The sequence below is a fragment of the Aotus nancymaae genome, unplaced genomic scaffold (genome assembly GCF_030222135.1).
Source record: "Aotus nancymaae isolate 86718 unplaced genomic scaffold, 86718_ANA_hifiasm-v0.15.2.pri h1tg000010l, whole genome shotgun sequence".
Taxonomy (NCBI): Eukaryota; Metazoa; Chordata; class Mammalia; order Primates; family Aotidae; genus Aotus; species Aotus nancymaae.
In genome coordinates, this window is record NW_026988421.1 from 32,783,319 (window position 1) to 32,808,937 (window position 25,619).

Consider the following 25,619-nt stretch of genomic DNA (forward strand, 5'->3'; position numbering starts at 1 on the left):
CGACCAGGAAATGCCCAAAGATATTGCTTCTGACCATCCAAGGGCAAGCACACTCTTCCTGAGAAAGTATCAAATGAGTGTGCAAGGAAAGAGGAGAAGCATTCGCCTGTATTCTATACCTCTGTGGCATCTTGATAGAAAATACAGCTCGTGTTCCACCATATTGCTAGATAACAGCACAGTCAGCAAGCCTGATCTCAGCCACATAATAGAAAGTGTGATTTTTTGCAATATATTACAACAGAAAGCTCAGATATGCAAATAGATCTCTGCCTATTTTTGATGAGCCAATACATCCATTTTCACATGAAGAGATTCCAGGGAAATCTTTTGAGGATGATCCTACACACAACTGCATTTTCGAATATTTCTGTAATCTTTTTAAAGTCACAAAACTAACAGCTCCATGTGCAATCGTAGCATTGGTGTACATTGAACGCCTTTTAACTAATGCTAACATCGATCTTTGTCCTACTAATTGGAAACAAATTGTCCTTGGAGCCATACTTCAGGCCTCCAAGGTTTGGAGAAATCGTCGCCACTGGAGTGTGGGTAACAGCCAGAATCCCAAGGATGTTGCAGTTGAGACAACGAGCAACATGGAGAAGTGTTTTTTGGAGCTACTTGAGTTTAATATTCATGTGTCTACCAGTGTTTATGCAAAATATTATTTTGACCTGCGTGCCTTGGCATACAACCAAGAACTGTACTTTATATTTCGTTTTCTTCACAAAGATAAAGCACAGAAATTGAAGGCTATGTCACAGCCGCGTGAATACAAAGACTTGCATCAAGATGTCACCGCTATGAGAAGAGCCATCAGCATGGATTTCATTGGTATTTGGCATACTAATGCCATCTTGAGAGCGAAATTAGCATTATAAGATCCTGGACTTGTCAACTATAAAGACCACAAAATATCACTTCTCCTGCTGAAAAAGACCAGCAAAATTAGGATTTTTTTTTTTTTTTAATTTTTATTGTTGTTGTTGTTGTTGCTGTTGTTGATTAGGATTTTCACAGAGCAGAGACTTCTTCAAATAACCACACTGTGAAGCGGGGTGATGGTGGCATGAACAGTGGGTGCCAGGTGCTACCTGCCCTTCTTGTTCCACTGAGTCCAGATGGCATTCCTAGGGCACCACCTTCTTGAACAACTCTTGGGGAGGAAGACTGTCACATGGACACAGCACATCCCAGTTCAGAGTCCACAGTCACCCACAGTCCCAAGCAGGTGACAGTCTGAGCTGAGCTGAATTCCAAAAACTTTAGAATTGGCTCCAGACTTGTGAGAGTACCTGGGTTTGGATCTCTGTCCACTGAGGCACTGAATGCACGATGGCCCGAAACAAGTGTGGGAAGAGAGAATGGCATGGGGACAAGACTGTCATTACTCCAAGTACCATGGGGGCTCGGGCCTGTTCATCTAGTCTTTGGAGGGAATCTGTGCATGTGAAATGAGGCTCCCACATCATGGTTATAAATGGAGAGATGAAATCAGCTCATCTTCCCCCAGGTCCATAATGGTCATGCCAAAACAGAGTCTTGCTGTGTTGCCAGGCTGGAGCGCAGCGGCAGGATCTCGGCTCTCAGCAACCTCTGCCTCCCAGGTTCAAGTGACTCTCCTGCCTCAGCCTCCCAAGTAGCTGGGACTACAGGCATGAACCACCAACCCAGCTAATTTATATATTCTTAGTAGAGACGGTTTCATCATGGTGGCCAGAATAGTCTTGATCTCTTGACCTCGTGATCTGCCTGCCTCAGCCTCCCAAAGTGCTGGGATTACAGGTGAGAGCCACCGTGCCTGGGAAGCTTGAGGCCTTTTTAATGACAATTCTCCATAGACACAGAGATCCTTTTAGTTCCTCTCCAGTGTAAAGAAAGCAAAGTTCAGTTAAGGGTACTGAACGCTCATCCCTTAACAGGACACAGAGGCAATACCAAGGCCTGACTGGCTCCCCAGGGCTCTGACACCTCCACTGGCTTGGGCAGGCCCCTGACTGCAGAGCCCCAGTGAAACTGCTTGGACTGGCAAGAAAGCAGGCCTAGGATGGGTCCCTTGTCTCCCCAATCTGCCTCTTTGGACCCTTGCTCCTCGAGTGTAGAAACCTCTCAGCCACCCATGGGTCCTGGGTTCTAGGCAGCCCATGACTCCAGGGAAGAGTCCTAGGTAGGAGAGACACCTCCATGCCACAGTCCTCCTCCTCCCATTCCTTGTGCTACATGTTCCCAAGAACCATGCAATAAATAAATAAATATTTCAGAAAGGCAGGGCAGCTCCAGTGAAGGGAAGGGATGCCTGAGCCAGCTCATGGCTGAGGGAGAGACACTGAGCCCATAAGAGCCCAGCAGTGAACATGAAATTGTTGGAAAGAAAATGGAGACCCCCAAGGGACCTTATCCCATAATTGAGACTGTCCTCCAGGGAACAGCCCCGGGATCCAGGTCCCAGTCCAGCGAGATCCTACACCTCCCAGGTCCCTGGGAGGTCAAAGACTTCAGGACCTCTGCTCCACTCACCTGACCTCACACTCCAAGGGCAAGGGACAGGAAAAGGAAGATGGAGCACTGGGCCAGTGGAGGGCTGCCCCAGACTCTGGGCAGAGGGAGCAGAAGCGGTGAACCAAGTGCCCTGCAGCTGCTCCAGCGGAGCTGGGGACACCAGGGCATTGTATGGGCTGAGATTCTGTGAATCGAGGCGTCTTCGAGGGGAGGCTGCGGTCCATCCAGCTGCTGGGGCTTCCCCATGCTTTCTTCCACTTAACGCTGAAGGACTCAGCCAACCATGTGTATCTCCAACCATCAGAAGAATGTGTATAGGAGATACACATTCTTCTCTGGGGGAAACTGGGAACTTCGACTCTGTTTCTAGAAGCACCCCCAGTCTTTTTAGCCCTGACCACACCCTCTGATGGGGAAATGATAGGATCCTGGTGCCTGAAGGGACATTCAATCAGCAGAGTTGGGGTGTGGCACTCCCAAGCGCTTCTGCAGGCTCTCTGAGGCTGAGGGCCTGACCCAGTACCCTGCAGGAGAAAAACCTTTTTTCCCAACCTCAGGTCTGGAATTCTCAGGCATGGCCTCACTAACCCCCGTTCATCAGACTCCACTCAGACCTGGCCTAGCTAACTGCTGCCCTCTAGTGGCTACTGCCTGCCCGGCCCTGAGTCCACTCACTCAGCCCCAGGCAGAGCAGGGCAAACATGCCAGGCACTCCAGGGGTTACTCTCCCCAAGGGATTAAGAGCAGCCATTGCCAGCTACTCTCAGGGGTGGGAAACAGCTCCAGAAGCCAGCTGGAGAGAGCAAGGAAGGAAGGGGAAGCCTACCTAGCATTCAGACCACATTTGCCCAGCACAAAACACAGGGGGCCGGGGTGGGGAGTGGGGGGCCTGCTGCTGGCCCCAGGGCGGGTGCCTGATTGGACCCTGGCTTCTCTTCTCACTTGCTCAAGGTCTGGTTACACGAGGCGCACACAAACACAGTCTCCCTCTGGGCTTCAGGGGCTGAAAAGGAGAAAGAACTTGGTGAGACATTTCCTTGTGCCCTTTGTTTCATGGCAACGACCACTAGAACCACCCTCCCAAATGCCCCATACAGATCCCCCCAGTCCACGCCTTCTCAGCCCAGCTTGCTATCCTGCCCTCAGAGACTCTCCTTTCCATGGGAACTGGGGTTCCTGGGGGTGACGATGCCAACAGCAGTCCACTCCTGGGCTATGAATTAGACATTATTGTGGCACCAACGGAACACCTTAAAAAATATTTTTTAAATAAAATATCAGATACAAAATTAGCCAGGCATGGTGGTGTATGCCTGTAATCCCAGTTACTCAGGAGGCTGAAGCACAAGAATCATTTGAACCCAGGAATCGGAAGTTGCAGTGAGTCAAGATCGCACCACTGCACTCCAGTCTGGGCGACAGAGCGAGACTCCATCTCAAAAAAAATAAATAATATCACAGTAAAATTTCCCAAAATGTTTTAACAGTGGTTATCTCTGGGTGGTAAGATTACAGGGTTATTTTTCTCTTCCTTCTTCTGTATAGTAATTTCCAAATTTTCTAGTTAGTAAGCATGTGTTACTTGCATCAGAAGAAAAAAGCACTTGGTTTAATATTATATTACAAAATGGTACACGAAATGTGGCCACATTTTTCAGGAACATGCTTCTATCCCATATGCAAGCTAATGAGCAGCAAGGTCCACACCCGATCGTTCTCTCAGGAAGAAATCAGGAATATTTTTCTTCCTTTTGCCTATCTGTGTTTTTTGTTTTATTTACAATATGCATGTATAGCTTTTATAAAAGGAAAAAAAATAAATTTTTAATTTTGTTCAAAGTGCGAAGGCTATAAGAAAAAGATGAAAACTGCGCTGGTGATTTACTCAGGGAAGGCAGGAGCAGCGCTGGGAGCCGCAGGGGTGTTGCCAGTGCTCTTGTTTTTCAACTTTAGTGAAGCGGTCACAGGTATTCATTTTATCATCACCTTTCAGAATTCACAGGTACATCATGTCTATTCTTTGGCATGTACCAAATGTTTCCAGATTTTGCTAAAGGGGATGGAAGAACCGTTCCTGCAGGCCTGACTACAATCCCAAGTTCCCTTATCTCTGACACCCTCGCCCTTTTGCCACAATGTGGCATCCCCTTGGCAGGGCACCAGCCAATCCCTCCCACCACCTGCACCACTCACCTGTGGCCCCCATGGAGGACTTGGGCACTTTGAAGGAGCAGCATCGAGAGCAGAAGCTGTTTCCACAATTACTGCAGCTTCGCTGCAGACAAGAGCCAAGGTCAGGTGTGTCCCCCACCCTCAGGCACCTGGAGTTCTCAGCACCTCCCTCCTTTCCACCAGCTGATCCCACCCAAGGAAACTGGGAATAGGGGGCACCCAAGTGGAGCCAGAAAAAGACCAAATGGAACACTCCCTGGGGAGGCTGGTGAAGGTGGCACAGGAGCAGGGGAGGGCACGCTCACTCCAGAAAGCCACCACCAGGCCCAATGTGACCCGAGCCAGACTTCAATGACTCAACTCCTCCCCAGCCAACAGTCCCAAGCACAATGTCCCCAACAAACGCACCCTCACACTCACCCTCTTCTTCAGCACTGAGAAGGTGGCCGAGCAGCCCGTACAGTTCCCTGAGAAACAGAGGCAGCAGCTCAGCCCTCACCCATCCCGGGACTCTCGCGTGCTCCAGGTTCTTCTAAATGGGACATTCAGGACACCAGCCCAGCCTCCTTGGCTGGATAGTGAGCCAAGGAGCAAGTCCAGATTCAGAGCCAGAAAGAAGGACTCAAACTAAGAAGACTGATAGCCCCTGGGAACTGATGTCTCCAGCCATACACAGCTACCAGCCCCTGAACCCTCCAGAGCTTAGTGTCCCCACCTGCAGAAATCAAAGAGCACCCAGCAGAATCCACTCCTGGAAAGCCAGCTAGGCTGGCAGGGACCTGATCACAGGCATCCCCAAATGAAACCTGCCTAACAAGACTCTTTCCAGAGCAATGCCTTACAAATACTCCACCCGCAGGGTAAAGACAGAAATGCCTCCTAAAAACCCAAACTCCTGCTTTCTGTCTCCTTTAGACTGCAGGAGAGAAGCTCAGAGCCAGGCACATTCCAAGAAGACATGAAGGGTAGAATGCTCAATTGTAGGGAGCAGTGAATGGCATGGGGGGACACAGAGCAAGGCAAGGTCCTGCCTAAACCACCAGAGATGCCAGGCAATGGTGGAGGGGCAACAGCATCTTAGAAAATGGCTAGAAGATGACAAGGGAGTATAAGGAGAGAGGAAAGATGGAGAAGGAGGAGGTTTCTGGGATGTGGGGCCCAAAGGCCTACTGTGAAGCAGCCAGACCACTTGTGTGGGCAGGTACAGAGCACCAGGCCTCATTTTCACATAAAGGCCCCAAAGCTTTATTGACAGCTACATGTGGTCCCTTCCTCTGTCCAGCCAAAATCAGGACTCCTGAAGTCCTTGATAAAGGAGATTCCCTGGGTTCAGGGAAAGGAAGACCCAAGCTAGAGCCAGGGGAAACCTGAGGCCAAGGTGCTTCAGGTAAATGCCCGCTCTGTCAGCCAGGGAAGGAGAAGCACAAGTCTGCTGCTGGTACCAAACCAGGAAACTGACTGCTCCAAGATTCTGTCCCTACACTAAGAATCTGGGGAAGGCAGCCTGCCCCAGCCTCTCCTTAGCAAGGGACGCAGGGGAATGGGACAGGCAAAAGGAGCTACTCAAAGACTGACACTGGCCCATGCCCAAGGGCTCCTCTGAACTGAATGGAATGCCAGGGCCAAGCACCCATGGGCAGCCAGGTGGTCTGGTGAGACAGCTGTGAACCCACACAGGCCAGAGCCAGGGAGGGCTCTGGGAGCTGACAGCAGCTGAGCCAGGTGATGTTCCCTTCCAACACCTACCAACCCTTTCTGCCCCTTCTCGGGAACAGCCTGGACTCACCCATCCTCACTCACCACATGATGATGCCACAGAGGCCACGAGAGCTGGGGCACTAAGGCCCAGTGGGGCCTGCCAGGGCAACAGTCATGGAGCCACCAAGACAAAGGGGGGCTCCCCACCAAGACCTCTCCCACACAGAGGTCACAGAGAAGCTCCTACACAGTCTGCCCTCATTCTCCCATGTACCCCCTCATCTACTGGCAGAGGTAAACAGAATAACCCCCACTAAAGCCCCCCAACATTCACATGTGGAATCCTAACACCCGAAGCAGGGCCCCTGGGAGGTGAGTGGGTCACGAGGGTGGAGCCCTTGTGAATAGGACTAGTGCCCTTATAAAAGAGGCCCCAGGGAACTGCCGTGGCCCTCCCAACTTTTCATGAGGATACGGTGAGAAGGCGCTGTCTATGGCACAGGAAATGGACCTCACCAGAACCCAATCATGCTGACACCCTCACCTTGGACTTCTGGCCTCCAGAACTATAAGAGATTTCTATTATTTAAAAGCCACCCAGCTTAGTGTGTTTTGTTATAGCAGCTGAAATGGAGTAAGACAGCCCCCAAATAAGCTCACCTCACTCTGCTCTCAGGACCCAGACCCAGGAGCAAAGGCCACAAGAGCAGAGCTGCTACACCTACCCTCACAGCAAAGAGCTTGGGAACATCTCAGATAAGGGAAAGAAGCAAGAGGTCTTGAAGGATGAGGAGCTAAGAGGGGTTTAAGAAAAGACGCACTTTCTGCCCTTGCCACTCTTGAGGGAGCCTGAAAAGGCCTCTGCCCATGCTGGCAGAGATTATCCAAACCAAAAACCAAATACAAAACCGGGACAGGCATAAAACAAGGGACTTCACACACCAAGGCAAAGGGAAACGGAGAGGGAGGATGATGAGGCAGAAAGAACACAGGAGCCAAATCAGAGAACCTGAATTTGAGTCATAACTCCACAAAAGTCTTTGGGCAAAGCACTCTTTTCACCTCAGGTTACTCATCTGTAAAATGGGAACAACTAAGTACCTTTACTTAGAAGTCGTAGAAACAGACAAATTATTTGCTGGACCAGAGTAATACTTCTTATGTAGTGTTACTGGGGACTGCTGGAATCTGGCTGCTCTGAGCCCTTAAGAACTGCCTGCTCCTGTCACACCTACAGTAAGGATGAAATGAGATCACACATGTGGAAGTATGAAGAGTAAACAGATCACTGAACATAAAGAATGCCCTAGAGAAGTCAGCAAACAGCATAAATAAAAGGGGCCAAGCGTAGTGGCTCACATCTGTAATCCTAACACTTTGGAAGACCAAGATATGAGGATCACTTGAATTCCAGGAGTTCAAGATCATCCTGGGGAACAAAGTAAGATCCTGTCTCTGCCAAAAAAAAAATCAAATAATTAGCTGGCATGGTGGTACATGCCTGTGGTGCCAGCTACTCGGGAGGCTGAGCTAGGAGGATCACTTGAGCCCAGGAAGTCGAGGCTACAGTGAGCTGTGATTATGCCACTGCACTCCAGCCTGGGCAACACAGTGAGACCTTGACCAAAAGAAAAAAAAAGAAAGGGAGCTTGAATGACTGGGGGACATTCACACTGCAGAAGGAAAGATTCTGTCCAGGACATCTAATCCTGAGAAAACTGCCTGGCTGCTACAGGGGTAGGAAGGCAGGACCCTGGGGGCCCTGTTCCTCAAGGTAAACCCTACGGCTTCTTCCAAGGCACAGACCCTAGAACTCACTTCACACCAGAATACACAGTACTCTCCTGCTCCCCTACTCTCCCTACTGACAGCAGGCAGGAGGGCCCTTCCTCAGGAGCATGGCGGCTCCGGGGTCACCAGCTACTCTAGGTTTCCACCATAACTGTATGTGGCTCAGTTCCCAGCACTGCTGATCTGAGCCAGGTTTCCAAGCTGTGCTAACCATCAAGTCTGCCCTTCTCCAAAGCTGCCTTCCTTGACCTCTCTTCCCCCAACCTTCAGTAAAATAAGGACTGACTGGGGAGAAGTAAACTCAGGGCTCTATCATGTCCAGAGAAACAATTTGCTTCAACTTGCTTCCAGCTGGATCATAAAGACTAAGACAGACTCCTAGGAACCCACAGGGTGGGCCAGGGCCTCCCACATTAACCGCACCCACTACACACCATGAACCAGCCAGGTGCTGTGCTAGCCCTTCATAAGCATTACTGTCTCATTTGACATGAGAACTCTAACAACCCTATAAGGTAAGAACAATGATCCCCCTTTTACAGAAGGGGAAACTGAAGCACAGGGGTGTGAAATCATTTGCTCAAGGATACTTGGCTGAGCTGGGATTTATAGCAGGCAGTGAGATTTCACTCTGTTCTTAGCCATCATGCTACATTGCCTTCTGAGGTTCTGTCTCGGGATTACAGTTCTCTGCAATCCTGGGACGGTATTTCTCAAACTGAGTTCCTCGTCTTCCCACAAGTGAATATTCAATCAGGACAGAGGGACAAGAAGGAACCCACACTCAGTCCCTCAGCAGTCCTGCCGGACATCTGCCAGCGCCCCGGGGTCCCATGGATACACCTTCACTCCCCTGCTCTTGTCACAAGTCAGTACCCCCATTTCTGAGACTCTTCCCCTGTGGCTGGGTACCCCACCCCACTCCCCCGCCAGCCCAGCCCCGTCTCCTGGCCGCACCGAAGTTGTTGGTGGGGTAGCGCTTGCGGAGCCGCTCCGTGAGCCGAGACACCTTGCTGCGCAGCACCTCATTCTTGCTCAGGAACCCGTTGTCCTGCAGGGCCAGCTCGTCCTCTGCTGGGCACTGGGCACCCTCATCATCCTCCTGCGGGAACAGCTCCTTCCAGTCCTGCCCACCTCTTGTGAGGCTGCAGGACCCATGTGCACAGGCACCCGGCACGGCAGACCCCACGAGGTGTGGCGGCAGCTGGCTCAGCCACCCTCCCCAGCCTAGCCCCTGTCCACCCACCAAGGCTTCCACTTACCAGCACCACCAAGTGGGTCTCCTGCCTCCCAAGGTGCAGAGAAGAGGAGAGAAAACAGAGAGAAAAAGATAGCAAGAACAAAGAAGCTGCCTGGAGGGAGCCCCCAAGCAGAAGGAAGCATGGAAGTGCTGCTCTGAGCTCTGCGTACTTCCCAAAGGGTGATGTTGACAGACGCGCCCCCCAGAGGATCCCAGCATCAAACAGCCTTCGAGAAAGCTGGGTACTTCTGTTTCTCAAAGTGGGTGAAACTAATTTAGTGGGTCTTTATTTGAATAGAACAGAAAAGGAAAGAAAATATCCCTTACAATGTACTTTCAGGAAACTTTCATTTCCCTTAAGCTTTACATATTTTATGGACCTAAGTGTGAACTGGGTCAAGAGGCAAAATGTGTTCCTTACTATGGGTCACAGCCAAAAATGCTGAAGGCCCCACTCTACATATCCCCCCGCCAAGATTCACAGTCTACAATCACGAATCAAAGTTTTGGAACAATCTTTTAGCCACCAAAAAGTCAAATGCCTGCATGGCCTGGGCTGACGTATGATTGAGGTGAGTTGAGGTAAATCACAGACCTGGTGGAAATCCACAAGGTGTATTTCTTATATCTCAATTTCCCACTTTACAAAGAGAAATAAATAAAGAGAAATGATATCCTGCTCTAAGAAAAACAAAAACAAAAATGTGACAAATGGCAACCACCACCTGACCTCAGCGACAAGACACAGCAGGGGGTGTTGAGGACCACCTGTAGCCACAACATGTGACCTGCCTAAAGGGAACAGCAGCTCCTCAGCTATACGGACTGTTGCAGACTCAGGGCTACCAGAGAAACTGGAAACCTGCAGTTCTAACAAAAATCTCCCCATATTTAAACACTGGCTCAAAAAATTATTTTGAAACTTTGCATGCCAAATAAAACACTTCCGCAAACTCCCAGTTTGATTCACCATCCTAAAATCAAAAAGGCTGTTTAGCTTCCCCTGACCTAGCACTTGGCCATGCAACTACTTTCTCCAACCTCCCCTCCCCGCCCTGCAAAGGGACATCTTATGGAACTCATTCTACAGAAGAGCAGAGACCCAGGGCAGTAGCCTCCTCAAAGACTGCCTTTCCGACTTCAAAGGCACCAAACCCACGGTCTCCAGCAAAGGCTAGAAATCATCCAGCTCCCCCAGCAGGGCATTTCCCAGAGACTTCCAGAGCCACTCTTGCCCTGGGAACACAGGACAGCTGGCTCAACCAGAAACAGGAGCCCCCAGGGAGGGGTTCAGTGGCACCCTTTCAAACAGTGAATTCTAGCTCACAGTAAGTTTTAGCTTCTCATGTGGATATTAAAAATAAAATAAAATAAAAAACAGTTCCAAGACCACCCAATTTCTGGCCTGCTCAGTAGAGGATGCTGGGGAAGGGCCACCCACCTCAATTGCATCTTTAAACTCTTCATCTGGCTCAGCCTCCTCAGCTTCCTCCACGCTGCCCGGTGTGAGGTCCTGGGAAGAAAGACTCTATGACAGAAGGAGAAGGATGGCAGCACTGCTCCCTAAGACAGAGGACCAGCTCCCCAAGCCAGCATCCAGCTACCCAAAACACCAGGAAATGGCACAACTACAAGAAAGAAGGAAATCATAGGAAGGAGCAAGCTCTAGCCTGGCAGGGCACGGGAGATGGAAACAAGAGCACAATGGGCTCTACAGTGGCCATATCACACAGTGGTTGGGGGCATAAGCTCTAGAACCCCCCAGCCCTGCCACTTACTAGCCTTTCTGTGCCTCAGCCTTCTATTCTACAAATGAGAATGGTCTCTTTCTCAGAAATAACCAGCCTGGCACAGTGGCTCACACCTGTAATCTCAGCACTTTGGGAGGCCGAGGCAGGCCCATCATTTGAGCCCAGGAGTTTGAGATCAGCCTGGACAATGTGGCAAAACCCCATCTCCACTAAAAATACAAAAAAATTAGCTGCGCATGCTGGCATATACCTGCAGTCCCAGCTACCCAGGAGGCTGAGATAGGAGAATTGCCTGAGCCCAGGAGGTGAAGGTTATAGTGAGCCGTGACTGCCCCACTGCACTCTAGCCTGGGCGACAGAGGGAGATCCTGTCTCAAAAAAAACAAAAGAAAAGAGAAGAAAAAATCTACACTCCATGATGTGAATATCTATCTATAAAGCACTTAGAATAGCATCTGACACAGGGTAAGCACTCAAAGAAGCATGGGTAGCTGTTCTTATTACAATTATCATTATTAAGCACTTCAGGGGAGATAATGCCTGGGAAACAGCAGGAACTACAACAGAGGCCAGCCCAGGAGCTATAAACAAGCTAATAACAGGGGGGCCCACAAGCTGCCACAGCAGGCTCTGCCCTGACAGTCAGTGGCACCTACCTCCGTGGGAGTGAGGGCAGGCGTGCTGTCCATCAGACCACCCTTCCCCCCAAAATCTGGTGGTAGAGGGCTCTCAAAGGCATGCTCTTCCTGCTTGGGGTTCATCCGCCGCTGCAGAGATGCCCTATACTCAGACACGACTACCCAGGGAATGAAGAACAGGGTAGGAGGCAAAAATGAGACACCATGAGTGGCACTTCGGGGGTGCCCACTTCTGCAGCTGGCTGGCCTCTCTTCCCTCCACTGCAGGAAAGAGTCACCCTCCTAACTCTGAGCGAGTCACCCAACCCAAGCCTCTTAAACAAAACTTAGAAACCACCACCTGCCCCAGACTGCTAGAGAGATTAAATGTAGTAAATGCTTGATAAATCATGGCTTCTGTAATCAATTACTCTACCACAGGGAGGAAAACAAATACAGCAATCACCCAAACATATGTACAGACTCAGGCCTCTGTGACTCAGGGCCTCTCCAGACTGCCTCAGCGCTTTAGAAGCCAGACGACAGATGGAAACTCTGATCTCACACAGAGATGTGGCAGCAACTCCAGGTGGCTGCACCCCAGGGGATGGGTGGCAGCTTTGGGAAAACATCCTTCCCTCATCTTCCAGAAGCCATCATATCATGTAAGCAGTGATCCATCTGCCTTGGGAAGGGAAGGAAGGGAGATGGGAGCCCAACGGTAGCAGCCTCCCCTGGTGAGATTCCAGCTTCATCTAACATCTCAGAGCCCATGAGAGAGGACCCTAGTGTGGTGCTGACCCTCGTGGAAGCACAGCAAGCTGATGATTAGCTATAGAGACAGAAGAACTGGGGAGCCTAGCCTAGCCCTCAGAGCCAGCCTGGGCCCTGTCTCTGTCAGGCCCTCCAGGGCTTACCTCGGAAGAACTCCACATTCCCCAGAAAGAGCGTGCTGTTTAAAAGGGCGAGGACCCAGCAGAGCGGCAGCAGATACAGCATGCAGACCATGCCCAGAAGAGCCCCATAGAACCTGGATGACAGGGAAGAACCACAAGATCAGAAATTCATAACAGCAGCAGGAGATGGGTTTGGAGCACACCCACAGAGGGGGTCCAGGTGAGACATAGCTCTGGACACATTAATAAACCAACAAGACCCGCTCATCAAACCAGTGGAAAAACGGCGATGAAGCCTGAAAACTACCGCCCAGTCGCCAGTGCAAACACCTGATGCTGGTGAGGCCGAGGTGGTGTCAGCTGGGGGCACATAAACTGGTTCAACCACCATCACTCCTCAAGGTCTACACTCTGAAGTCTAGAGTAAGACAGACTGGGATTGGAAGCCAGCTCTGCCACTTCTCATTCTGAGAAGTCTCTTGGTTCTCCAGGCATGGCTCCCTTCCCATGTAAGATGGGGACTGAAGTAGTGCCTACCAAAAGAGTTACTAGGAAGAGTGAGATAATACAGAGGCAGTGTTGCGCAGTGCCTGGCACCAGGTGAAGACAACAAACATTAGTTATCACTATTATTCACATTAAAGAGCCTCAAAAACATTCTTTCTGTTTGATACGGTAGTTTCATCCTTGAATTTAAGAAAAATTTTCCAAAAGATTAAAGCTAAATCCACAAAAATGTTTACTACGGAGTCAGTAATGAAAAGAGAAATTGACTAAATCTATAACAGAATAGCTCCATAAATTGTATTCACCATCTATATTAATCTGGCATTATAAATAATTCCGAAGGCTATATAGCAACAAAGAAAATCATCTTTAGTAAGTGGGAAAAAAAAAAAATTGAACATATACTATGAAGCTATACATCTATAAATTCGATGCATATGACAAACTCTAGCAAGCAAGCCAAACATGAGATTCGGCTGCATGGTGGATTATATGTTGAGTTATTCTTCTATTATTAAAATATTATTACCACACATAAAAGAAAGCCTCTAAACAAAAGCAGTGCATTAGAGCCCACAAGCATATATGCAGATATACACACAAGAGCCCAGGAGGCGAGCTCTTCCCCTGAGATAGGAGGGGCAGAGGTCATCTCAAGGCAGCTGGCTTTGCTCGGGCTCAAGCTGCAAATTCCTATAGAGTAGTGGGGGCAGAGAAGGGGTCACTCACTGTGAGGACACGACAGGGTTCTCCCAGTGCAACAGGCGGTAGGCAGCTTCACAGGTGCAGCACAGGCGGCTCAGGAAGGCCTCCAGCTGGATCAAGCTACAGACACAAGGGTTTTGGTGAGTGGGCAGGACAGAAGTTCTGGGAAGTGGAGCCTGGGGCCTTGCAAGGTGCAGCTGGCTAGGGATGGCCAATCTCTTTAAACACACTCACCATGTGTTTAAAGAGAGAGGGGTTGAGAGAGCATGGGAGAAAAGGACCTGGCTAAACCACCCCAACTACATTCCAGTCCCCTTTTTGGAGGCTCCTGCTGAGGTAGAAACAGTATAAATGTCCTCCTTTGGTCTCTTCCTAGCTGCTGATGTCAGGCAGGCTAGTGAACTTTTCCAGGGCTGTAGTTTCCGCATCTATCAAATGATGATCAGAGGACCCACCTCACGAGTACACAGCAGCTGTCAGGATAAATGGCATGATATTCTCCACCTGGGAGGTGGAACAGACTCACTTGGGGAGTTCTGGTTGTTGCTTTTTTAAAACATAGATGAACCACAGATGCCTTGAGCACAGTTTGAACCCAGATCTGGGTTCTGAAGGGTTCCTTGGAGACAAGCTGATTCCAGGGCTGGGGCAGGGAAGTATAAGATGAATATGAATATCCTGTTGTACCATAAAGTAAGGAAACACTTAAAAATGATGGGGACAATGCAAACAAGAGTCAACTCAAAAGAGCTCCTACTGGCCAAATCTAGGACAATTTGAGATCAAAATAAATAATGACAGTAATAGATTCTAACTCATCAAATAAAATATAAATCTATGAGTTCATACTCATAAAAAAGGAAGAGCTTTCTTATAATAGAAAGCCAGTTAAAAAAAAAAATGTAGATAGAATGACAATTAGAAAATCACCTTTGCAACCATCATAGTAATAAACTGATTAAGGTAAGACCCATCAATGGATTTTAAAGCAGTGGGTAAATGTTTGATGAAGAACAAGTTATTTACATAGTCTCAATGTATCTCCCCTCAAATTACTACGAATGAAGAGTAAAATGATAATTTACACTACGGATGCCTTAAACAAGTGATCAAAGTCAGTATTTCCTGACATCATGTGCCTCCTGATATGGACGCACTGAACATGACACATCACTTGTCACACTCCTAAATCTAATCACAAGGAATCAAACAATCCAAAAATGAGGGAGATTCTACAAAATAGTAAGCTTGTACTATTCAAAAATATCAAGGTCACAAGAAACAAAGACTGAGAAACTACTGCAGGTTAAAGAAGACTAAAGAGACATAAAAAAATTAAACATGATGTATAACCCTGGATTGGATCCCAGATCAGGGAAACTGATACAAAGAACTTTATTAGGCCACCCACACTGGCTCACACCTGAAGTCCCAGCACTTTGGGAGGCTAAGGCAGAAGGATTGCTTGAGCCCAGGAATTCAAGGCCAGCCTGGGCATGACGGTGAGACCCCATCTCTACAAAAAAAATTTTTTAATTAGCAGGGCATGGTGGCATGTGCCTGTGGTCCTAGCTACTCAGGAGGCTGAGGCAGGAGGATCACTTGAGTCCAGGCGGTCAAGGCTGCAGTGAGCCATGATCATGCCACTGCATTCCAGCCTGGATGACAGAGCAAGACCCCGTCCCAAAAAATAAAAAATAAAGAAAATTAATAAAAGAAAAAGAACTTCATTAATACAACTGGTAAAATCTGATTATGAATTATACATTAGATAATACTACTGTTAATGTTATCAATGTTAAGTTTCCTAATTTTGATTACAGTTCTGTGGATATATAAGAGAATGTCCTTGTTCTTAGGAAATCCATGCTGAAGTATTTGGGGTAAATAGTTATATTTGCACTTACTTTCAAATGGTTTAGGAAAATGAAAATAATGTGTATATGTAGAGAGATAGACAAAGCCAACATGGCAAAATGTTAATAATTGTTCTATCTAGGTAAAGGGCATACGGGAGTTCTTCGTGTTATTCTTGCTCTTCTTTAAGTTTAAAACTATTTCAGGCCAGGTGCAGTGGCTCATGCCTGTAATCCTAGCACTTTGGGAGGCCAAGGCAGACAGAACACTTGAGGCCGAAGTTCGAGACCAGTCTGGCCAACATGGTGATCATCTCTACTAAAAACACAAAAATTAGCTGGGCATAGTGGCACATGCCTGTAATCCCAGCTACTCTGGAGGCTGAGGCACAAGAATCACTTGAACACAGGAGGCAGGGGTTGCAGTCAGCCAAGATCACACCACTGCATTCCAGCCTTTGTGACAGAGCAAGACTCTGTCTCAAAAAAAAAAAAAAAAAAAAAAGCATATATATATAAAATAAAACTATTTCAAAGTAAGAAAGTCTTTTTTAAAAACTACATATCCAGGGCTGGGCATGGTGGCTCAGCCTGTAATCCCAGCACTTTGGGAGGGTGAAGTGGGCGGATTACCTGAGGTCAGGAGTTCAAGACCAGACTGGCCAACATGGTGAAACCCCATCTCTACTAAAAATGCAATAATTAGCCAGGCGTGGTGGCACACGCCTGTAATCCCAGCTACTCAGGAGGCTGAGGCAGGAGAATTGCTTTAGCCTAGGAGAAAAAGGTTGCAGTGAGCCAAGATTGTGCCACTGTACTCCAGCCTGGCAGACAGAGCAAGACTCTGTCTTAAAAAAAAAGAAAAAAGAAAAAAAACTACATATCCAGGCCCCACTCTAGATAACTGACTCAGAATTTCTGGGGTGAGGCCCAGACATCTGTTTGTTTGTCATTCTCCTACTGTATCTTAAGAGAATGCACAGACCCCACTCCAGGGAAGGGAGGAGTAAATGCTCACTGCTACTGAAGTCAGTAGATTAATGCTTCCTCAAAAGTACCAGCTCTGTCATGTTTAGGAAGTTTCTCCACAGTGTAGTGATGATGACTAATATCTACTCAACATTTCCCAATACCAAACACCTGTTCAATCTTCACAACCACCTTGTGAGTAAGCCCTGTTATTATCCTATTTAACAGATGAGAAATCTGAGACAGATAAGCTAAGTAACTTGCCCAATGTTACACAGCAAGTAAATGGAAGAGCTGGGATTTGAACCTAGGCAGTGGTGGCTCATACATGCACATGCTTATTAGTCCAGACCCTAACCTGTCTCTCCAGCAAAAGAACACAGGCTGTAAAACAGCTAGATCTAGATTCTCATCCCAGCTTGGTCACTTTCTAGCTAAGTCAGTCAGCCTTTTTCTTCACCCATAAATGGAAGATATTAATACTAGCTACCTCTCAGAACTGTTAAAAAGACTAAATAACAGCTGTGGTTTGCCTACTATAATGTCTGGCACACACAGCTAGCACTTAGTGTCATGGCTGCTGTTATTGTTCCCCCACCTCCCTGGCCTCTCTTCCATACTCACAAGCTCTTCACCTCAGCCACAGCCTCAGGGCGAGACAGGCGCACTCTCTGCAGGTCCTCCTGCCTCACGCTATGATACTTCCTCCGCATCAGCTCGGACTCAGGCAGCCGTGCCCGGCAAACCTCCTGAAGGTAGCCCAGCAGGGCGGGCACTGAAATCATCAGGGCACCTACTGAATACCATGCACCTACAGAATCAAAAACACTGCAGGTAACACAGGTAAGCAAGGACCAGGAGTTGGCCCACCCAGACACCCACTGCTTGTTCCTCACCTCCTCCAGGGCTCTGCCAGTCAGGCTTTCCTGATGGCCTGTATGACACAGTGTCTCACCCCTACTCTCCAGCCCCCTTAACCCAGCTTCACTCCTCATAGACCTTAACACCACATGACACATTACAGGCATGTCTGTTGTCTCCTCTACTGAAGTAAGCTCTTGAGGGCTGGGACTTTGTCCTTTTGGTCACTGCTGTGGCCCCAGCCTCACTTTTAATACATTTTAAGATACTGCTAGCACACAGTCGGAGGGGCTCATGCTGGAGTGTGATTGCCAGGAGCTCCTGCTGACTGACATTCGGACCTCTGGGCCACTAAGGTAGCCTGGAAGCCTTTCCTTTGGCTTTTAGCACACCACAGACGACTGTCTTGAGAAATGGTAAGGCCGAGATAAAATTCAAAGAAGGAACTTCTTCCACGCAATATGGTACAACAGCAAGCTAACAGAGCAGCGGGCCCATAATAAATGCTTATTAAATATCTGTCATGGGAACTGATTTACTTTGGGAGAATATATAGAAAAATCAAACATCCTAGGAAGTTCTGAACAGGTAAAGATGAATCCAACTAAGAAACAGAAAATGAGATCTTGTATGAACTGGATTTATTTTCAACCTCCTGAGTCTCTACCTCCAGAGGAAACAAAGAAGACCCCTGAGAAATACAAGGTCAATATAAGAACGAAAACATGAATAACGGTCCAGCTCCTCTGAACATTCTGTTCCAGACTTTATTCTGACCCTGAGGGGTTTGGCTTTTTGTGTAGCCATCTGCCAGCTTCAACCATGGACAAGGTAGGATCACAGCATGCACCGTAGTGAGAGGTCCATAGGATACATTATCCAGGACCCCAATAGACACCTATGTGTCCACACTTCCATCTCAAAGGCTTCATGCCACTCCTCACTGCTGGTGACTGCCCAGCAGCTCCCGCTAGGCTCACTGGCTGAACCAGAGAAAAGCAAGAGATATGGCAGAAATCTCTTATCAGCTCCTCTCCCCACTACCTTTACCCATGCCATGTCCCCAGATGACCCCTGAATCAGCTGGAAAACCAAAATGGAAAAAGGTCAATGCATCCTCAGCAGGATGTCAAGGAAACAATAATATTGAGAGCAGCTCCAATGCACTGGCTGCCTATTCCACGCCAGGCACTGTGCTAAGTATTATGCCGCATTCCTCACAAATACTCTAGGAGGAAAACGGCATTTTTATCCTCCCTTTAGAGATAAGGAAAATTAGGAGTAACAGGGAAGTTCATAATTTGCCCAGGTCACAGCAGGCGGCTCAGCCTGGATTGTCCCTCTGGAGCCTGTTTCTGACTCCAAGCAGACACAGAGGAAAGCTAACTCCAGGGCAACAAGAGCAGCTCCGCCACACAGGGTGGGGCTGCATCCAGGTGTCCTTCCCCCACATTCATTCACAAAAACCACTGGCCCCTGGAAGCAGTTCTTACCCTCATTCAAAGTGAGGAACAAGATGTTGAGGCCCAGGCAGGTCAGCAAGGAACACAAAGGCATCTGCCACCTACAACACAGAGAGTCCTGATCACTACAGAGAGCCACTCCTCCAGCCGGGGAGGGGAGACCGGGCAGCACAGATGGGACATCAAAACAGAAGAGGAAGCCTGGAACACAGAAGATCAAGGAGAAATGAAAAGGGGCCTCTCACTTGGACTGGTGACCAGGAGAGGTGGTAACAGGTCACACATTAGCACCTGGGGTAAGGGAACTGGAAGATCTATAGTGCTTTCTCCCAAAAGGAAGAAGAATTCATAAAATATCAGTTAAGAAACCCAGTTAATATCACTTAAACTGTGTTTTGTAAGGTTGTAGTCTCCTCAAGAGGTGACACTAACAAAGTTAATACTTTCCTCTATTCTTTTTTCATAATTTCATAAGACTATATAATCATTGCACAAAATTCAACTAATACAGAAATCAAGAAAGAACAAATCATAACTTCTTTGATCCCGTTTGTGCCTTTATCTTATGTCCGTGATTTTGAAAGTTTGAGAGTTTATCTGAAAGTTTATTTTGAACACCTATTAATTCAAAAGGAGAAAAAATAGTAAAGATTTTATTTTAATATATTAAAAATCAAGATGAAAGTAGGGTGCAGCATTCACTTAGCAATCACACCTTAAGTGAGCTGGAACAGACAGAAGCAAACACAGATACAGCCACTGCCACCAACACTGCCACCACCAAATGGCAATGCAGAAGCCCCCAAAGAGGGAAGAAGGAAGACCAGAGACTCAAGTTGCTGAGAACAAGCAAATGCTGCTAGCCCTGTCCCTGATAAAGGACATTTAGTAGGGAAAGAGGAGCACAGAGGCAACAATGAAGCCAAGACACCCAAATTCTAAAGACAGTGTCAGTATATAAGGTGAGCCATCAGAGGAGAGAGACAAATATCAGAAAAATAAACAGGCAAATTGCTGGCAAGCAAAGCATTTAATGCATTTTTTTTTTCTTGTTCTTTTGAGACAAAGTCTCACTCTTGTCGCCCAGGCTGGAGTGCACTAGCACAATCTTGGCTCACTACAACCTCCGCCTCCCAGGTTCAAGCGATTCTCCTGCCTCAGCCTCCCTAGTAGCTGGGATTACAGGTGTCCATCACCACACCTGGCTAATTTTTGTGTTTTTAGTAGAGACGGGGTTTCGTCATGTTGGCCAGGCTGGTCTCGAACTCCTGACCTCAGGTAATCTGCCTACCTGAGCCTCCCAAAGTGCTAGCATTACAGGGGTAAGCTACTGTACCAGGGCTAAATATATTTTCTTGTGCTCTAATTGGAGTATTTCAGAGTTACTGAATGAGGTTAACTATTTTATGTGGGGTTTTTACTTTTTTTAAAAAAATACTTTAAGTTCTGGGATACACATGTAGGACATTCAGGTTTGTAACACAGGTATACACGTGCCATGGTGGTCTGCTGCAGCTATCAACCCATCATCTACGTTAGGTATTTCTCCTAATGCTATCCTTCCCCTAGCCTCCCATCCCCAGACAGGCCCTGGTATATGATAGTCCCCTTCCTGTGTCCATGTGTTCTCATTGTTCAACTCCCACCTATGAGTGAGAACATGTGGTGTTTGGTTTTCTGTTCCTGTGTTAGTTTGCTGAGAATAATGGTTTCCAGCTTCATCCATGTCCCTGCAAAGGACATGAACTCATCCTTTTTATGGCTGCATAGTACTCCATGGTATATATGGTACCACATTTTCTTTATCCAGTCTATCACTGATGGGCATTTGGGTTGGTTCCACGTCTTTGCTATAGTGAATAGTGCTATAATAAACATGTGTGATGTGTCTTTATAGTAGACTGATTTATAATCCTTTGGGTATATACTCAGTAATGGGATTGCTGGGTCAAATGGTATTTCTGGTTCTAGATCCTTGAGGAATCACCACACTGTCTTCCACAATGGTTGAGCCAATTTACACTCCCACCAACACTGTAAAGGGGCTTTTACTTTTTAATAAAAGTTATGAATAAGGGAATGAAATGACATCTCTGCCTTGCTCCTGAAATTCAACACACTCCACCTGTACCCCCCTAATTAGGCCTCAGAACCTCTAGTGGCAGCTATCAGGGTAAAGCAAAATAAAAGCCAATCCCATCTTGGAAATAAATACATCACACCACCACTGAAGTCACTTTCATTTTAAAACCTCTTCCCTTCTATCAAATGTCTTTACTGACACTTTGGTTCCAGGAGACCCACGTAGTAGAGTAGCTGATCCCAGGAGAGAGTCTGTTAACAATGTACTGCAGATCTAGGCTTCAGACCTAATAGCCAGAGGCCAAGATTAGGTCCCTCTTCAAAGTCAAATCCTCTTTACTAAGAAAAGAACAATCAAAAGCACAAACTAATCTGACAGCCACTTTCACAGACCAGTGCTCCCTCTCGCAGCAGCACAGAAACCACAGGCTCCTGGGGGCTTTTAGGTCCAATGCTCCTCCTGCATCCAGCTTTAACCAATCCTACCACATCCTCCAATTTCTAATTCCATAAAATGGAAAAAACCTAACATATTAGTGCACTAAGAAGCACTACGGACCAATAGAGGAAAAGAAGAAGGGCAGGGAGGGATACACTTAACTTTCGTACTTTGCCACAAAAGGGCAATACACACACATACAAAGAATGTCCCAGGGAGCACAGGCTCTCTCCTAAGGAAAACCAAACTTCACAACATGCTGAGATTATAAAAGCCCCTCCTCATACTATCTCCCTACCCCTTGTACCAAGAGCACAGTGATCTTACAGTACAGACCACAGCTCTGGAACACTGACTAGCTCACCTCTACGGATACTGACATAAACTAGATGAAGAAGAAAAAAAACATAGGGCCTTGGCCAGAGAACTAGTAACAAACCATCCACTATTTCCAGACTGATGCCAGACTCAATGGTATCCTTGGAAGTTAACCTAACTCCACTCGCCCTACTTCCTACCAGTCTCTCTCGGGTATTTTAGAGGTTTGGTTGAGGGTCTTTATGAGAATCTGATGAAAACAAGCAGCTTTCCCTAGAAATATACACATGAGCAGACACACAATTTTACATGCAGTTTCAGGGGATTCACTGATCCCTAAAAGCCACCCATAGGCTCCAAGTTAAAAACCTCTGCTCTTTAGGACAATCAGGTTTTTGTGCGACTCCTGATGCAATGCAGTATCAGAGACACAACATTTACCTTTGCAAAAGAAACAAAAAACTTCTCTAACTTGAATCGAATCCAACCTTTTTTTTGGAGATAGGGTCTTACTCTGTCACCAGGCTGGAGTGCAGTGGCACGATCTCAGCTCACTGCAACCTCCACCTCCCAGGTTCAAACGATTCTCCTGCCTCAGCCTCCTGAGTAGCTGGAACTAACTACAGGCACACGCCACCACACCTAGCTAATTTTTGTATTTTCAGTAGAGATAGCATTTCGCCATGTTGGCCAGGATGGTCTCGATCTCTTGACCTCGTGATCCACCTGCCTCGGCCTCCCAAAGTGCTGGGATTACAGGCATGAGCCACCACGCCCAGCCAGAATCTAACCTTTAAATCTAACTTCTAGTCTGCACCACAAGGAAGAAACCAGACAAATCTCAGTAGTAAATTCTCCAGGATAGTCAGTTCAGGCTCAGTCTCTTCAGCAAGTTAATGTCATGAGAGAGATTGTTTTAGACTGAAAAAAACGTAAAAGACATAATAACTACAAACAATGCACAGTTCTGGACTGAAATGTGATTTAGCCAAACAGATTGTACAACTGAGGAAATGGAATATGAACTGTGTATAGGATGATATCAAGGAGTTATTACTAATTTTGTTAGATATGATATTACTTTGATTTTGAAAGAAATGTCCTTATTTAGAGACAAAAACTGACATATTTAGGGAGTAGAATGCCATATACATAATTTAAAATAATTTTAACATAATAAAATGAGCCAAAAGAAAATTAAAGAGAATGAAAATCAAAGCAGGATAGGAGGGAAAAAAAATTAATATCCACAATCTCAATAAATTAGTGAAAATGGGCTGGGCACAGAGGCTCACACCTGTAGTCCCAGCACTTTGGGAGGCTGAGACAGGAGAATTGCTTGAGCCCAACAGTTCAAGACCAGCCTCGGCAACACAGTAAGACCCTATCTCTACAATTTTTTTTGTTTTTTAACTAGTCAGGCATAGCAGCTGAGGTAGGAAGATCGCTTGAGCCGAGGAGGTTGAGGCTACAGTGAGCCATGATCACACCACTGCATTCCAGCCTGCACAAGAGAACAAAATCCTGTCTCAAAAAAAAAAAAAAGTGAAAATGGTATCTGCTTATTCATAGGTTTTTCTAGTTCTTTAACTTTTGTTCAAAATTATATCCTAATTTTTAATATTAATTATGCTACTATTGGGAGCAAAGGAAAACAATAAGATTGCTCCAGGCTGTAGAAAGCCTAATGTTCAAGGCTATCTAGCAGTCCTGAGGAAGAAGTTTATTCAGTCACAAAGAAGAATCTTGCTGAAAGGCAGGATCACTCCCAATACCTGCTTTTCCTGGGCTGGGCCTGAGACACAGGGTAGGCCTGGATAAACCCAGAGGCCAAACAGACCTCCCAGAACTGCTCCTCATTAGGGCAAAAAGGACAGTCAGCCACTGCCTAAATGGTCAATGTTAGTTACTACAGAGCAGGAAGGCAGAAAGCACAGCAGACCAGAGCAACTCCACAAGTCTGTACCTGAGCAAGTATCGAACACCATCACCTGCATCCTTCAGGGGTTCCAGGTAGATTTCCAGCCTCTTGTAGGAGAGAACCAAGTTGAAAAGATCAAATGCTGGGGACTTGGTAGGAAAAGGTGGAGACTCCAGGGGAGCCTCGGGCATCACGCTGGGGCTCACCTCCGGCCCACACCCCTCACGTTCTGATGTCTGCATCCTGTAACCATAATAATTCCCAACATTTGCACTGCACATCTAATCCCCAAGACACTTCTACCTACTGCTTCATATGGTGCCCACAGAAAACCTGTGAGCAAGGCAAAGTGAATTATTCAGATCTAAAATCCTGTTCTTTGGACTCTACATCCAATGCTCTTTTCCCACAGACACATCAAAACTAAAAGTTAGCTGGGCACGGTGGCTCACGCCTGTAATCCCAGCACTTTGGGAGGCCGAGGTGGGTGGATCACGAGGTCAAGAGATCTAGGCCACCCTGGCCAACATGGTGAAACCTCGTCTCTACTAAAAATACCAAAAAAATTAGCTGGGCTTGTTGGCGCGTGCCTATAATCCCAGCTTCTCAGGAGGCTGAGGCAGGAGAATCGCTTGAATCAGGGAGTCGGAGGTTGCAGTGAGCCGAGATCACGCCACTGCACTCCAGCTTGGCGACGCAGCGAGACTCTGTCTCAAAAAAAAAATCATAAAAATCAAGCATAAATGATCGCTGCAGGGAGGCAGCCCATGGTCTGAAAAGAAATGATGCCCTGGAACATTTCTGTCCCACTCTTTACCTGGTTAATTCCTACTCATCCTTCATGTATGAGCTTAAACATCACTCTCTTACTCTGGGAAGTCTCTGCCAACACCCTCAAGTCTGGACTGGGAGACCCTCCCCAATGCTCCCAAAGGATCACGTACTGACTCTAACAGAGCACTTACCACGTCAAAGTAAAACTTCCTACTCTTAACTTTGAGCTGGCCTCCATTCACCAGTTTCTGTACACAGTGGGTAGTTAACAAACGCCTGCTGAATGAGTGAATGAAATACCGTGCTCTAGGACTCCCGCCCCATCCTCTAATCCTTCCCACTCTCTTCGATTCCCAACAACTTCCTGGGCCATCTCTGCCCAAGGCAGTCGACATCAGAACGCCTCATTCCCATCTGCCCTCTCTGATGAGGAGCCCCAGGAACGCTTACGCTCTTTCCCAGTTCCAAGTCCTGGCTAAGCTGCAAACGAGGGGGCGGAACCTCGGCGAAGAGCAACATAAACCAGTCCCAGGCAATAAGCCGCCAACTGATGGGACTGTGAAGGGATGTGACAAAGGAGCCAACGGGAGCCCAAAATCCCCGCGGGCCGAGCCACGGCGAAAACGGCCCAGAGCGGCGCGAGGTAGGAGCCCAGGAAAGGGTTAGGCAGGTCGGCGCCTGCACTGGCCTTGGCCAACACCTCTTCAGCCAAGAGGGCCTGATGGAGCCCGTGCGGCTGGACAGGGAAAGCCACGCCCGAGGTCGCAGGGCCAGCAGGTGGCGGCCCCGGCAGCGCTCAAGCGCCCAACTCCACACAGTCTGCGGAGACACGGGGACGCGGGGGGGCGGCACCTCACCTACCTGGCCGCTGGCTCCGTGAGGGAGGGGGCAGGGTTGGGCAGGAACAGGGGGAGAGGCACTGGGGGCCGGAGTGTTTCCTCAGACCAACCCCAGACGAACGCCGCTCCTCCGCCCTGGGCCGTTGGAAGTCGCAGGTCCGAAAACCGCCTCCGCCTACGCCTACGCCGCCGCCACCGCCGCTTCCGGGACGCGACTC

The 25,619-nt window shown here is 47.7% G+C and overlaps 1 protein-coding gene across 14 annotated transcripts; it reads right to left on the reverse strand.

Moving 5' to 3' along the window:
* Positions 1 to 957: 957 nt before the first annotated feature.
* ZFYVE27 (zinc finger FYVE-type containing 27) lies at positions 958 to 25,619 on the reverse strand. Of its 14 annotated transcripts, none has more exons than XM_064374001.1 (13): positions 25,424 to 25,619; positions 23,859 to 24,031; positions 19,059 to 19,129; positions 17,329 to 17,515; positions 13,904 to 13,999; positions 12,689 to 12,801; positions 11,811 to 11,950; positions 10,845 to 10,916; positions 9,426 to 9,446; positions 9,121 to 9,265; positions 5,095 to 5,141; positions 4,696 to 4,777; positions 958 to 3,505 (listed from the first exon to the last, which is right to left on the reverse strand). In XM_064374001.1, exons 3-13 carry the CDS (start codon positions 19,120 to 19,122, stop codon positions 3,441 to 3,443), a joined length of 1,032 nt encoding a protein of 343 aa, XP_064230071.1. In that variant the 5' UTR covers positions 19,123 to 19,129; positions 23,859 to 24,031; positions 25,424 to 25,619; the 3' UTR covers positions 958 to 3,440. The 14 variants fall into 14 exon arrangements, with proteins under 14 accessions (XP_064230071.1, XP_012294991.2, XP_012294988.2 ...); XM_012439568.2 differs by having other exon boundaries at positions 10,845 to 10,931; positions 17,329 to 17,479; positions 23,834 to 24,031; XM_012439565.3 differs by having other exon boundaries at positions 23,834 to 24,031.

What these genes read in the sequence shown, in the direction of transcription:
- ZFYVE27 (XM_012439564.3), bottom strand. Translation starts at nt 24,030, where the DNA reads ATGCAGACATCAGAACGTGAGGGGTGTGGGCCGGAGGTGAGCCCCAGC. An exon ending in GTGGCTGAGGTGAAGAGCTT is followed by an intron (nt 14,000 to 17,328) that starts GTGAGTATGGAA and finishes TTGTGTCTGTAG; the next exon opens with CTTGATCCAGCTGGAGGCCT. An exon ending in AGACCCACTTGGTGGTGCTG is followed by an intron (nt 9,266 to 9,425) that starts GTAAGTGGAAGC and finishes CTGTTCCCGCAG; the next exon opens with GAGGATGATGAGGGTGCCCA.